Source organism: Schistocerca piceifrons, chromosome X, assembly GCF_021461385.2.
Source record: "Schistocerca piceifrons isolate TAMUIC-IGC-003096 chromosome X, iqSchPice1.1, whole genome shotgun sequence".
Lineage (NCBI taxonomy): Eukaryota > Metazoa > Arthropoda > Insecta > Orthoptera > Acrididae > Schistocerca > Schistocerca piceifrons.
This window is the reverse complement of record NC_060149.1, coordinates 282,364,394-282,380,761: the sequence shown is the minus strand read 5'-3', so window position 1 is coordinate 282,380,761 and position 16,368 is coordinate 282,364,394. Positions and strand designations below refer to the sequence as shown.

General features: G+C 43.1%; 1 protein-coding gene across 1 annotated transcript in view; it reads right to left on the bottom strand.

Moving 5' to 3' along the window:
• Positions 1-1,120: 1,120 nt before the first annotated feature.
• LOC124722311 (glutamate receptor ionotropic, kainate 2-like) overlaps positions 1,121-16,368 on the bottom strand; it is a 593,330-nt gene continuing 578,082 nt past the window's right edge. Inside the window, exon 16 of the mRNA XM_047247491.1 lies at positions 1,121-2,428. Within this exon, the coding sequence (XP_047103447.1) occupies positions 2,291-2,428 (138 nt within the window). The 3' untranslated portion in view covers positions 1,121-2,290. The remainder of the gene's footprint in view (positions 2,429-16,368) is intronic.

Here is a 16,368-nt window from a genome sequence, read left to right as displayed (position 1 = left end):
ACGGAGGTCTCCTTGGGGTTTGGGTGTTAATACTGCCCAATGAACTACCCGAACAGATGGGAGTATTTGAAGTTGATGTAGGCTTCATGGACGTCCCGCGGCGAGCTATGGAAATAAGAGGCCAACTAGAGAGAGTCCTGGGTGACTGGGTAAGCTTACACTACTGAGGTGCGGCAGGTTCCCCAGAGGCTACAACCTAACAACTCCTTCACCTTAACAGCCATTCACCTCCTCAACGTGCGGCACACACTGTGATCGAAGTTTATTTTTTGTTTGCATTTTATTTATTTTTAAGAGGTTTGTACTATCTTCGCTATCTGGGCTTTTAATTTGGATCCTCATTCTCTGTTAAACATCGTTCCACAACAATGCCGCACGGTGGTCGCTGAAGCATTCCCAGAGCTTCTGATTAAAGGGAACTGGCGGCGCTGATCAGACTCCGGCTTAGGAACCCCGGCTTTACTATGAACTTAACAAGAATGTTAGAGTATTTCTGCACAAGTTCCTCTCTTATTAGTTTACTCTACGGCGTATGTTCACGCTAGTCGGGCACCTGCATATGACCCACGCCATACGGTGCTCTTCCTGCAGAACATACCACGGTAGCCCACCCTAACCATGTATCTCAACGATGGCCACCCGTAACAATGAATTTGTAATAACGTGAACCTAAACAAGACTGGTGAGTCCAATAACGTTACACTATGAATGAAAAATCTAGACTAACGTTTCTGACAATCTTGTAAATACTGCAAATATGTAACTATATAAAATTGTTTCCATCCATGTTCAGGCTGTTAACTGTTTTCGAAGCAGATAAATTTTGATGATATACTCCGCTGATATAATAAATTTTCATTTATAACAATATGACAAGGAAAAAATTGAGTGATATTTCACTTGAATTAGACAGCTGAATAACACTAAAGGTTTCTAAGTCAATTCAGATGTTAACAGTATTAATTGTTGGAAAATCTTAGACATTGAAAGAACCAGATATTTTGAAACTCAGTTCTAATAAATGTTACAAAATGTTTTAGTATAAACTATTTATTTTGGATATGTGCAAAAAACAGTAACAATGTTTCATAAATTATATGAGAAATGAACCACACTATTCGAGCTTCGTTTCATGAAAATATTATTTCCGATATGATTTTTCACTCTGCAGTGGATGGCGTGTTGAGATTAAACTTCGCGGCAGATTAAAACTTGATGCTGGACCGGGACTCCAACATAGGACCTTTGACTTCGTGGGCAGTTGCTCGACCAACTGAGTTACGTCGAAGCATGCAATTTTAATCCACCACGAAATCTCAAATCAGCGCACACTGAGCTGAAGGGTGAAAATTATTTCTGGACACAAACCCCCTGGCTGTGCTTATGGGATTTCTCCGCACTACCCTTTTTCCAGCGGTACTAGTCCCTCAAGTTGTGGAGGAGAACGTCTGTGAAATTTGGAAGGTAGGAGATGAGGTACTACAGGAACTGAAGTTGTGAGTGGTGCTTGGGCAGCTCCGTTCGTAGAGCATTTGCCCACGAAAGACAAAAGTCCCAAGTTCATGTCCCGCTCTGGAACACAGTTTTAATCTTCCAGGAAGCTTCAAAAATATTAATATCAGAGTAAAAGTAAATAGCACAGAAGTACTTTTGCACAGGTAATGTAATGTGATAGAGGGATTCAGTATGAAAAGATAAAGGTAATTTTTTTATTAACCATTAAACGACCAAATGTCCTGTTGGAGAATACTGCTGTCTGGCTTCTCTTAGTGGGTCGATCGACCTAGCAACAGATGATGAGTAACTAGTACTTGATGTTGTGGACTGAAAAGTTTCCTAAACATCTACTGAACTAAATACGACTAGGAGAACAACAAATTTATATTCTTACTAATCAAGTAAATTACTGCTTAATGTTTAAATATTAAAAATTCTACTAACAAGAAAACTACAGTATTTAAGTGTACATTGTTATTCTGCTTTAAAAATCACTAGATTCGTCAGGGACGTGGAAGAATGTCAGATCTCCTAGTACGAAGACGAAGTCAACAATATTTTTTTGTGCAATAGTGTATACCTATCATGTCAAATATACATCCTACGAGTGGATTTACAATGTGGGGTATAAATTAAATGAAGTGCATCTATCATTAGGTTGCTGTTTATGATTGTTAACAGCTGCTGTCCAACGCCATGGTGCATAGGGAAGTATTCGATGCACGTGAGACACTACAGCTTCACTTGCATTCTGTTCCCATAGTAGTGGTAATGTGGCGAACAGCCCCAGTCACTACTGCCGCAGATAGGAGCCATCGTAGCTGCCCGTTCCGGAAGTGGAATCGACGCGACGGGGCCGCACAGGCTTGCTGTTGTTGCTGCACTGCACCACGAAGCGCAGCTCGCTCACCAGCGCCTCCCACGGCGTCATCTGGCAACAATTTCAAACTTAAAATCATTCTAGTTCCTACTTTTCCCGCAGTTCAATTAAGACGCAGGTATACATATGTCTCATTTATCTTTACCACCCCAAATAACTTTTTGTCCAGAAACAAAATAAAAGTGTGTCAAGCAAATGATGTTTAGTCATCAGAGTAAATCAATCAGCATGGCTGCCTTTTGTGTAACTTTTTTCGTTACGAAGATATGAATAACACTACATGTTTTTCAAATAGCATCCTATATTTTTTGATAATTCACTTCCGCTTCTCAAGACATGTTCATAAACGCATGACTGTGTACGATGCTAGTAAACCTGCCGTTATTAAAAACGTAACACAAAACTGACTTGGATTCTTTGGTACTAGCACACAGTGCAGCTACCGGGAGTAACGTAACTCATCCACTTGCTGGAGTTGACGGTAAACAAATGAAAACGCAAGGAACACACACACACCAGCCATCCTGTCAATCGTCTTCATTTGAAAGTTGTGTCAGTAAAATGTGCAGTAAGTAAGAGAAGGTAGAAATGCTACTCATCTATGGGGAATTTAAGTAACAGTAAAAAAACAAAGAAAACAAACAGATCAGCCTTTTCTGGGCTAAAACTACTCTTGGCGAGAGCTCAGAGTTGCGCCGAAACATGACACTACACGACATAATAAAGTGAAAGTAATCAGAGTAAACAAGCCTTTGCGTTTCGCGGTCAGAGGCACTAGAGGTTATTATTATATTGAAGGTAGCAGCGTTCAGCTTCTGCACCGCGATATTTCAAAGGAACCTTTATAGCACAGGAAAAGTAGCCCTAAAAACGGCTGCGCTGGGCAGTAAATATGCACACGCTGGAAATATTTTTAATCGACGCTACGCATCCAAAATGATAAATGAGTCTGCGACGGTTTCTGGCTTGTGCTAAACTTTTGAGGGCCGAAAAATGACGAAAGTTTTCGATTTTTTTTAGTTTTTCACTTATAAATCGAAAACGATACATCCTACGTAAAATTTCCAAAAACAACAAAATGATAAAGCATAAATCTGATCGTAGAGTCACCTAGTTAAAAGTTGAAATCGGCTCAGTCATTTATACACAATCGATAGTAAAAAAATCGTCTGTTTTATCAATTTGGCGGAAAAGTGAGTTTTGCTCATGTTCAAAAGCCTGTAACTCAAAAAGGGCTACTAAAAATGAAAAGTGTCATGCATAAAAGCTGCAGAGCATCAAGTTCTGCATAAAAAAGCTTCAAAGTTTTGAAATTACAAAGATACAAATAAAAACATGAAAATTTACGTAGCGCTAAATACCTGTTAAGAACTGTTTGTGGAGCCAAATTAATTTTGAACCCCTAATCATGCACATTAGTCAAAATATTCAATTTTAACATCACTGATGTGGAAAAATTCACTAAGTGGTTTGATTCACATAATCCATACCCTCAAGGAACGTCCAGTCATGTGCATTAGTACTGAAGTGTTGGGACGTGATGACAGCAACTGCCAAGAGGCTTATGAAAAACAGAAAAATGCACGGAAAATATTAGAGGGAAGAATTTTAAGCAAGTGCAGTTCCTAAGGAAGAACCAAATAGTGCCTGTGTGAGCCGTGAAGCTTACAGTCAAGATAAACGTTGAACTAGTCCCCGTCAGTCCAGATACAATTTTCCGCATAATCCTTTTGCATATGAATTCACCGTAACAGCTCCAGTCATACTTCGCTATTCAGTTAACCCCATATCCAATAACTCTTTTTGATGACGAAGGAATAATACGCGAGTCAAGAAAATCAGAGAGTTTTTGAACAGCTCAATCCAGTCAATATTTTCACAAGCAACACAGACTTTGTCCTTGACGGTGGGTTTCTCTTACACTGAGCTGTGGGGAATACTGATTAAGTTCTTTCCTCCATACTTGAAAAGTACGCATAGTGTTCGATTGATAGCGTGAGAAGGGAGCTGAGAAAAGCATAAAATCTGCCGAACGTGCCCGAAGAGCCTGCTCTGCATCATTCGTTTCTGTTTTATTTGATGAGACGAGTTCACCAGCTATGCCAAAAGACTGTCTCTTATTAAAAGAAGTTAATAAGAAACGCCTTGTCCCAACACTGAGAGAAAATTGTATGGCGAAGGGTGTCAATCCGGCTATTGAGGACGGAAACCCCTTGTTTGTTGGCACAGCTATAGAAAAGACGTGAGACAGGGAGGTAACATCTTCACTGCCAGTCCTGCTGACTGACAACATAGCTGATAGTAGTGAGCAGGATGAAACAGTCACCAATATCTTCTTTATAAAATTTGGATAAAGACAACCAAGACACATTCATTTACACATTCTACAGTTCTATGCTCTCCCAAAAAGTCAAAAACCATGTATTATTTCTTCACGCCTTCGCTGGCTGTCACAACACCCACACACTTTTTCGCCAGGGTGAAAGCAAATTCACAAACATATTTCAAAAGAACGCGAATCTCCAACGCGTTGCCTCATACTTCACGGATCACAGCACCACTCCTGATAAGATCGCTGACGCAAGAGTGAAGTTCATTGTGTGTTTGTAAACAGGTGACAGTTTCCAGCTTTTGAATGAAATTCGTTTGCAACTGTTCCAGAGAGCAGTTCAGTTGGGCACGTTTGCTTCACACCGAAGACGACGCTTGCCAGCAATCCCTCAGGGTTACTTGCAGGTTCATTTGTGGAGGAATGATCAGCTCGATGCACTGAGATGACGATGGAAGAGCACAAAAACGACCTGACCCCACAGCAAACAAATGGTTCAAAAAATGGTTCAAATGGCTCTGGGCACTATGGGACTCAACATCTTAGGTCATAAGTCCCCTAGAACTTAGAACTACTTAAACCAAACTAACCTAAGGACATCACACACACCCATGCCCGAGGCATGATTCGAACCTGCGACCGTAGCAGTCCCGCGGTTCCGGACTGCAGCGCCAGAACCGCACGGCCATCGCGGCCGGCTCCATAGCAAACACACAGCCTCCAATATCCCGGGAACTGCTAAACATAATATCCAGCACGTATAAAGTGTATAAAGGACTCGGCTATATGCAGCTGATAGCAAGGGGCTTTCATGCCCTATCTCTCCAATAGAAGAGGACATCTTTCTTGATTCGACGCAAATCGACGATGAGATTGATATCTCCGAGGAGGAAATCGATTTAGGTCCCATGCCAGAAGAAGACGAAGAACCGGACGACGTTTCCTCCTCGGGACCATCTCACCCGAAACGCAGACAAAAATAAAAAAATAAGTTTTAGATAAATGTAAATACAGAACAATTATTAGTTACATCTACATCTACGTGATTACTGTGCTATTCACAATAAAGTGCCTGGCAGAGGGATCAATGAACCACCATCATGCTGTCTCTCTACCGTTCCACTCTCGAACGGCACGCGGGAACAACGAACACTTAAATTTTTCTGTTCGAGCCCTGATTTCTCTTATTTTATCGTGATGATCATTTCTCCCTACGTAGGTGGGTGCCAACAGAATGTTTCCGCAATTGGAGGAGAAAACTGGTGATTGAAATTTCATGATAAGATCCCGTCGCAACGAAAAACGCCTTTGTTTTAATAATTGCCACTCCAATTCACGTATCATGTCTACATCTACATCTACATTTATACTCCGCAAGCCACCCAACGGTGTGTGGCGGATGGCACTTTACGTGCCACTGTCATTACCTCCCTTTTCTGTTCCAGTCGCGTATGGTTCGCGGGAAGAACGACTGTCTGAAAGCCTCCGTGCGCGCTCGAATCTCTGTAATTTTACATTCGTGATCTCCTCGGGAGGTATAAGTAGGGGGAAGCAATATATTCGATACCTCATCCAGAAACGCACCCTCTCGAAACCTGGCGAGCAAGCTACTCCGCGATGCAGAGCGCCTCTCTTGCAAAGTCTGCCACTTGAGTTTGCTAAACATCTCCGTAACGCTATCACGGTTACCAAATAACCCTATGACGAAACGCGCCGCTCTTCTTTGGATCTTCTCTGTCTCCTCCGTCAACCCGATCTGGTACGGATCCCACACTGATGTGCAATACTCAAGTATAGGTCGAACGAGTGTTTTGTAAGCCACCTCCTTTGTTAATGGACTACCTTTTCAAAGGACTCTCCTAATGAATCTCAACCTGGTACCCGCCTTACCAACAATTAATTTTATGTAATCATTCCACTTCAAATCGTTCAGCACGCATACTCCCAGATATTTTACGGAAGTAACTGCTACCAGTGTTCAAAATAATTTTCGGAGAAAGCATTCAGTACAATTTAGGATGATGTTTTATGCCTGCCGCTGGCTTTAAACGTATAATTTTACCAGCATTTCGAAGGTAGATTGAAGTCACCACCGACTATAATTGTATGAGCGGGGTATTTATTTGAAATGAGACTCAAGTTTTCTATGAACTGTTCAACAACTATGTCTTCTGAGTCGGAGGGGTCGGTAAAACGATCCAATTAATAGTTTAGTCCGATTGTCAGGTATAACCTCTACCCATACTATTTCACATGAACTATCCACTTCAGTTTCGCTACAAGACAAACTACCTCTGACAGCAGTAAATACTCCACCAACAACTGTATTTAATCTATCCTTTCTGAACATTGTTAGATCGTTTGAAAAAATTTCGGCTGAACTTACTTCCGGCTTTAGCCAGCTCTCTTTACCTACAACTATTTGAGCTTCAGTGCTTTCTATTAGGGCTTGGAGCTCTGGTTCTTTCCCAACACAGCTACGACAATTTAAAATTACAATACCAATCGTTTCTACAACTACCTTACAGTGTTTTACCTGCCCTGGGACCCTCTAACCTAAAAAAACGCCCAGTCCCTTCCACACAGCCCCCGTTACCCGTGTTGCCGCCTCCTGTGTGTAGTGGACACCTGACCTATTAAGCGGAACCCGGAAACCCACCACCCGATGGCGCAAGCCAAGGAATCTGCAGCCTACACGGTCACAGAACCGCCTGAGCCTCTGATTCAGACCCTCCACTCGTCTCTGCACCAAAGGACCACAGTCGGTTCTATCGACGATGCTGCAGATGGTGAGCTCCGTCTTAATCTCGGAAGCAAGACTGGCAGTCTTTACCATTTCCGCTAGCCTCCCGAAACCAGACAGAATCTGCTCCGATCCAAAGCGACACACGTCATTGGTACCGACATGAGCCACCACCTGCAGTTGGCTGCACACTGTACTCTTCATGGGATCCGGAATCACCCTTTCCACATTCGGAATGACTCGACCGGAAATGCACACGGACTGCACACTGGCTTCCTTCCCCTCCTTGGCAGCCATGTTCCTAAGGGGCCCCATTACGCGCGTAACGTTGGAGCTCCCAGCTACCAGCAAACCCACCGTCTGTGAATGCCCAGACTTTGAGGGCCGAGAAGCTTCCTCTGGAACAGGGTGGACGACTGCATCCGGCTCAGAGACATCGTCAGCCACAGATAACGCTCGAAACAAGTTAGTCAAACGAACCGGGGAGGCCCTACTTTCGGCCCATTGGAAAGTTTTTCGCTGCCTGCCAGACTTTGGAATGATCTCCTACTCGACCACGGGTGAGGGGTCAACCTCAGTGCAGGCAGTACTCGGGGAGATCACAGCAGTGGACCGATCGGAGGACACGTGGGATGTGCTCAACGTCCCTAGCATCCCCGCGTCCGATCCCCCACAGTGACGCCCCCTGGCAGCAACCTCAAGCTGTGTGACGGAAGCCAATGCAGCCTGAAGCTGTGAGCGAAGGGTCGCCAGCTCAGCTCGAATCTGTACACAATCACAGTTCCTATCCATTACTGCAGTCGCTCCTGTTTGAAGCTCGTAAAAATATGTAACAAGCGAACGGTGTACTCGCCTTATTAGTAGCAGGAACTAGCGGTGCGCTCTCGCTGATGGTCTAACTGACACTGAGCTGTTCTAACCAAACAAACAAAAGCCTACACGATACGAGAGTCGATACAACGGTCGATAGCAACGGCGGTACTGTACACAACACTGTTATTGAAATAAAAGGTTGTGCCTAGTAAGCACTCGAACACGCAAGAAATTACAAAAATAAACTAGTAACTACACATATAACTGAAAATAAGTCGCTCCTGTTTGAAGATCGTAAAAATATGCAACAAACGAAAGGTGTACTCGCCTTATTAGTAGCAGGAGCTAGCGGTGCGCTCTCGCTGACGGTCTAACTGAATGAATGTTCGTGTAAGAATCATCTCTCATCAATTTTATAGTGCAACTGAGGTAGTTTTTCCATTCATAAAACCTGTCATTTGGAATGGTCTTTTTCATTTTTAGACCTGTTTATTAGCATCTTGGATTGGCATGATAATTAATAAATATTAAGACTTACTGTTAGCTGTCTAGGTAGGTAAGTAGTTATGTAGCTAACTAAACTGCCATACAATCTGAATATTTGGCCGAATGTGGATGATTTTGGGTTCAAAAGTAATTTGACTTCAGAAAAATGTCTTAGCAGGAATTTAGCGCTTCGCATATTGTCACATTTTTATTTGTATCTTCGAAAAGATGTGAGTGAATTTTAAAATTCAGGAGCTCTTTTTATGCAAAAAATTATGTTCTACAAGTTTCATGCATGACAATTTTCATTTGTAGTAGCCATTTTTGAGTTACTGGCGTTGGAACATGAACACAACTCACTTTCCTGCCAAGGTGGGAAAATTGCAAAATTGCTTATTTTGATGATCGATTGTAGCTAACCGGTGAACAGATTTCCAATAGATCATCCTACGCGAAATTTTGTGCTCTTTCAGTTTGATGTTTTGGAAATTTTCTGTAGGATGTATCGCTTTCGAGTTATAAGAGGAAAACTGAAAAATCCGAAAACTTCCGTGGTTTTTCGGCGCTCAGAAGTTTTGGCACCAGCGTGGAACGGCCACAAACACATTTAACTCTTATTTTGGATGCGTAACGTCGATTAAAATTATGTGTAGCTTATACTTATTTATTGGCCAGTAAAAGTCCAATTTTCCTGCACTATTACTTCTACCCTGGATTCTAAGAATTTAAAATGGTTGACATCACAGACTGAGCATCTCGGGGCAGTAAAATTTCGCTTTTAGTACAATTCCGTCGGAGAATCTCCATGCATCGCGTTTTGCCGCATTTAAGCCTTAATCTGTTCCTTGAAAGCCACATGCTCGTGCCACCACCTGTCCTTTCAACAACAGCATTTTAACACGTTCTACGTTTTTCACAATAACACTTGTGCCATTTGCGAAGAGAAAAGCTGTTTAGCCATTTGTCAAGTTTTCTGGTAGATCATTGAATTATATCAGGAAAAGCAACGGATCCCGGAACACAAACTTGCTGCACACGCCCCCCTCCTCCTCTCCCTTTACATGACCCGAGTGACGTTGTGCTTTCTTCATTATCTGTTAACACTGGGAAACAACCACTCCTTTCTACTTTCCAGATATGAACTAAATCAATATTGAGCTTTTTTCCCAATTCCATAACGTTAAATTTATGGAGAAGTACTAGAAGGTCCACACAAGCAAATGCCTCAAACTCTAAAGAATAAATTACGATTTCTATTGCTACGCCTCTCCAGAAGCCAAACTGCGCATTTGACAGCAAAGGATGTGTGCTGAGGTGTGCCACTACTCTCTTATACACTGCTTTCTTAAAAACTTTTGAAAACACTGGTAGCAAAGAAGCTGGAAGGTAATGGTTTAAATTATCTCTTTCCCATTATTAAAAGCGGTTTCATAAACGAATATTTCAATATCTCAAGAAAATAATTGCACCTGAAAGACGCATTGCCGAAGTGGCTACAGCAGTAATATATTGCGCACTGATCTTCAAAATGGTTCAAATGGTTCTGAGCACTATGGGACTTAACATCTGAGGTCATCAGTCTCCTAGAACTTAGAACTACTTAAACCTAAATAACCTAAGGACATCACACACATCCATGCCCGAGGCAGGATTCGAACCTGCGACCGTAACAGTCACGCGGTTCCGGACTGAAGCGCCTAGAACCGCTCGGCCACCGCGGCCGGCGATCTTCAAAATCCTACTTGTTATTTCATCATACCAAAGAAGACTTTCACTCTTTAGTGATTTAATAATCGATTCAATTTCATCTTGCTTGTTTGATGTAGCTGCATGTGATGTAGCTCCCCAGGAACACCAACTTTTAAGAGTTTTGCATACTTACCTGTACCAATATGACTGTGATAGAACTAACCGACTTTTGATAGGCAGTATATATTAAACATTTTTCAGAATTATGGAACATTGTTAGCTGTTTCATCGATTGAATACTGGCAAAATCGTTTCTCGTCGGACCACGTAATACGCCTCCAGTCGGCAACTGACCAACTACTGTGTTGTTTGCTCCACTGGAGACGTGCACCTTTATGTGACACTTTGAGAAATAACCTTGTATGAGGTATTCTACTCTGATTGGCTATTTCATGCCCTCCCCCTCGCAATGTTCACTCGGAAAGTGGTTGAGGTGTATCTGCATTCACTGACAGCAGGAATTTCTGTCGGGTTTGAAAACGACTGCCATTGACTCGTCTCTGTCAGTTACGGCTATTTTACGAACACTGTTCTTACGGAGTGTTAAGTGAGTGTCAATGGTATACTATTTATTGTAGACTCGTCGGGGAGTTCGTGTTGATATTCGCGTAGAGTGTCCAGTCACATTAATGTAACCACCTGTTAAAAGCCTGAATGATCCCTTTTGCTGCGCGAACCGCTGCAGGAAGTGTCATCGAAATTCTAGGAGTAGAAAGAAACGACAGGGACGTGTATCCATGCCGACTCCAGTGCCGTTGACAGCTGCGCTAGCTTTCTCGGTCGAAGATCCATGGCGCTAACAGCCCGATAGAGGTGGTCCCACAGATTCTCGATTGGGTTCAAATCAGGGTGGTCTGGTGACCAGGGGAGTCCGGTAAACTCATTGTGGTTCCTTTCGAACCACAGACGTACACTGCGAGCTATATGAAACGTTGCACTGTTGCGCTGGTAAATGCCATCGTACCGAGGAAACAACAACTGCTTCTAAAGGTGTACATGATCTCCAGGGACAGATGCATACTTGTGTTGATCCATTGTGCCTTCCAGAATGTTGAGATAATCCAGGGAATGTAATAAAAACGTGCCCCATATAATAACCCTCCCTCCTGGTTTCAGGGTGTCTGCTATCAGACATTTAACGCCATACACATCAACGGCCATCTGTCCGATAGAGCTTAAAACGTGATTCATCTGAAAAACCACGTGTCACCACTCAATGGACGTCCAGTTGTGGTATTCCCGTGCAAATTCCTGTCTTCGTCGCCGAAGAACGGCAGTAAGCATGGGTGTATGAATCAGTGCTTGCTGCGGATGCCCATATGCACCAACATTCACCGAACGGTCGCTGAGGAGACACTGTTGGTAGCTCCTTGGTTCATCTGCGCGGTCAGTTGCTCAACAGCTGCGCTTCCATTTTCCCGTACACGTCTCCGGAGCCGTCGTTCATCCCTCTCATCTTTGGCCCATTGCGCACCACAATTGCCTCGCCGCAGATTATGGACAGCGCCATTTTGCCATGTGTGGCACGCTTCGCGTTTACAACCTTACTCATTTCGGAAATGCTTAAACACTTGGCCCGAAAGCCAATGAAAATGCACTTCTAAACGACAGGAACATCGCTCCGTTTCCACATTATGACAACGACTGCACTGTTTTCTGCGTCCCCCCGACATGTTTATATACTCTCCGCTGCTAGTGCTGTAACCTGCTGTCTGTGTGTGGCTTTACTTCCGTGACTTACATTAGCGGTGTTGGGTCACGTACTGCCTCGTACCAGTTTTACATGTCTAGCGTTCCAAAGCGAATATCGTGCTCATTTAACGGGCTGATGTGTTTTTTTTTCTGAGAAGCTTATTTGTTTTGTTGAATATAATGAAATTTCTGTAACGTCCCAAACTATCTTCAATTTCTACCTTGTCTGTTAGTGACATGAACTGCGTTCTAATAGTTGATTATGTAACTAACAAACATTACATATGCAATAAAGGAAGGGCTACATTGTAGGATATCTTCTTATTTTTCTGGTGCTTTTTTCCCGTATCAGAGAGGGTCCGCGTGGCTATGAACGGATGCAATTCCAGTCGTCACCCCGTTACCCACAAGGACGGAATATGTGTACACCAACTGCGTCTAATTTTATTCATGTGGACGTGAGCGAAAGTTTTGGAAATATTTGCGAATCGTGGAACTGAGGTACTACTTTGATACCAGTTCGGTATTCACTTAGTGGGATGTGGGAAATCGAACAAAAACCACGTCCAGGCTGGCCGGCACAACGCCCCTCGTCTTCAATACGCCGGGCAGATTTGTTCCGGGCCGGTGCACCTCCCCGTACCGGAAGCGGCCCATTAACACACACTGCTGTTCGGGCGAGTTCTACCTTATAGTATATCCATAAAAAATTGTATGTGTTTTGGAAACTGATTGTTACTCTGCAAGTATATATAAGCCAGTGCTGTTTCACTAACTGCAGCAATCTTCGCCGAGTTGTTACTGGCTGAGTGTCACAATTTTGACGAATTTTCTAAATTGCGGGAGACGACTGGTCATAAGGGATAGATGTCAAATGTCGCCTTTAAATCGATTTTTCCCGCCTATACATGTCCTGATGTCTCAGCAATTAAATGTCACACAACAAATTCAGCATTCTGACAATCCTAGCCTTTTTTTTCTTTTTTTTTTTTTTTTTTTTTTTTGTAGGTCAATACGATTTTCACCCCTGTTAATGCTCCTTTGATGGGAAATTTCCACAACACTTAGTGGTTATGAGTCCACGTTAAAGTGAGTCAAAGGAAGACGATTTAGGTGTAATGTCACATAAACAAGCCAAACAAACATCTAAACGCCGCTCTTCCGAATGTTGGTCTGTGTACATTAACAGATACGAAAACATAGAAAACAATACTGTAATATATCGTCCATAAAAATAAAGAACTGTTTCTGTACAGGAGTTGTTCGAGATGTCAACCGTCATGGTCATAATAGAATGTAAGGCGACTTACAGTAGGCTGCGGTAGGCACCAAAACTAGCAGCAAGGTCCTAGTCTTGTAATGAGGCGTTTCACCTAGGCTCATAAGAAGAAATTCAGCGTTGTCAGGCCTGCTGACCTAACAGGTTATAGAAGAAGACTACGACCAATGCATCGTTGACCAAATTATGTCTTATAGCAGTGAGTGAAAAGTCTGCATCCTGTACTTTGAAACTACATATGCCCTCGAGTTCACAGCGGCACAGACTGTGACAACTAGGAGCGGAAATACCGTAGGAATATTTTGTAGACGACTTTGTTAAGTCCGTAGGGAAGTAAGTAAGGTTCAATCATAAAGTCGTCAACAGTGCCAGCGCGTATAATCACCGAGAAATGGTGATGGCAAGCTCAGCGCGTGTGGGTTTTTGTGTTCCCATACTTGCCTACTCCTACTGTTGAACATGACATCCCTGTTCAGTACCATACGTAAGGACGAATATACTGGTTTCCTGTCCATTGGAGTAGCAATTAATCTGAAATTTCCACTTTATGCATGTAATTCGCTAGCTACCCTGAGAACGATTCGGTGGTAATTTTTTATGGAGAAGGTTCTCAAACACTTGTCTGGCTCACGTTTAGATCAGCTGAAATACACTGACTGCAAGAGCAGAATTGTTACCGATTACAGTGAACATGTTCTTTTGAAGGTCGTGTGTTGCAACGTCTACATCTACATCCTTACGTACATACAGTGCATGGCTCCGGGTACCTCGTACCACTGCTATTCATTCCATTTTCTGTTTCACTTGCAAATGGAACGAGGGGAAAACGACTGTGTGTATGCTTCCGTACGGGCATTGACTTCTCTTATCTTTTCGTCGCGGTTCGTATGCGAGATATTTGTTGGTGGTAGTACCGTCGCTCCGCAGTCTGACGCAAATGCCGCTTCTCTAAACTTTCTCTGTTGCCTGTGGATCATGGGGTTCGATTCCCGGCCGGAACGGGAATCTTCTCTGCCCGGGGACTGGAAGTTTGTGTTGTCCTCATCTTTCGTGAAAGTGGCGAGACTCGACTATTTCAAGACAGAATTTGTACGGGCGCTGACAACCGCGGAGTTGAGCACCTCACAAACCTAATATCATCATCACCTAAATTTTCTCAATAGTGTTTCACGAAAAGAACGTAGTCTTCCCTCCATGAATTCTTATTTATGTTCACGAAGCAGTTCCGTAATACTCGCGAGTTGATAGAACCTCAAGTTAACAAGTCTAGCAGCGCGCTTGTGAATTGTTTCGGTGCCTTCTTTTAATCCAACCAGATGGGGATCTCGAACACTTGAGCAGTACTCAATGTTTTGTACGCAGTCTCTTTAATAGATGAGCTAAATGTTCCTCGAATTCTCCGAATAAATCGGAGCCGACCATACGCTTTCATTGAAAGCGACTTATTGCTCGTTACAATTAATGCCGCTTTGCATCGTTACGCCTCGACATTAAGTCGATGAGACTGTGTTAGGCAGCACACCAGTGACACTGTATTCGAACGTTAGAGGACTAATCCGAATTAAGATACATTTTTTCCAAATTTATGCCAAGCTAACACTGGTCACACCAACAAAATTTCTCTCCAGGTCATCCTGCATCGTTCTACAGTCATTCAACGATGACGCTTTCCCGTACATTAGAACGTTATCAACAAACAGTTGCAGATAGCTGCTCATCCTATCCGCCAAATAGCTTACGCATGTAGGGAACAAGAGTGGTCCTGTCACACTGCCTTGGGACACTCATGACGATACCGTAGGCTCTGTTTAACGCTCGCAGTCAAGGATAAAGTGGTGGGTTCTATTACTTAAAAAGTCTTCGAACGATTCATATATCTGAGGATCTATTCCATACTCTTGGACATTCGTTATCAGTCTGCAGTGGAACACTGTCAAATGCTTTCTGGAAATACAGAAAAGTGGAATCCCACTGTTACTCTTCATTTATGGTTCGCAGGATATCATGCAATGAAAGGGCAAGCTGAGATTTGCGAGAGCGATACTTGGCGAATTGAGGACAGTAGCTTTTCGGTCTCAACGAAATTTATTATAATCGAACTTAGAACACGGTCAAGGATTCGGCAGAAAGCCAACGCTAAGGACATTTGCCTAATTTTGCTTGATGTCTTCTTCGACAGCGATGACACATTCGAACAAGATATATGTAGGTGTTGTAAGGCCAGAATAGTGATACAGAACTCACGTAGACGACTTGGACACCAAATTCTCCTGATCTGAAACCGGAGGAACACATCAGGGACGCCATGGGGCGCTACCTCCGCACCCATAGAGCGTCAGCCCATAATTTACTGACAAGGGAACCTCCCCATCGCACCCCCCTCAGATTTAGTTATAAGTTGGCGCAGTGGATAGGCCTTGAAAAACTGAACACAGATCAACTGAGAAAACAGGAAGAAGTTGTGTGGAACTGTGAAGAAATGAGCAAAATATACAAACTGAGTAGTTCATGGGAAGATATGCAATATCAAGGACCCAGGACGCAGGAGCGCCGTGGTCTCGTGGTAACGTGAGCAGCTGCAGAACGAAAGGTCCTTGGTCCAAATCTTCCCACCAGTGAAAGGTTTACATTCTTTATTTTCAGTTTATGTGACAAACTCTTATGTTTTCATCACTTTTTTGGGAGTGATTATCACATCCACAAGAAAACCTAAATCGGGCAAGGTAGAAGAATCTTTTTACCCATTCGCCAAGTGTACAAGTTAGGTGGGCCGACAACATATTCCTGTCATGTGACGCACATGCCGTCACCAGTGTCGTATAGAATATATCAGATGTGTTTTCCTGTGGAGGAATGACCTTGCGACCAAATGTTTTCGGTTCCCATTGGAGAGGCACGTT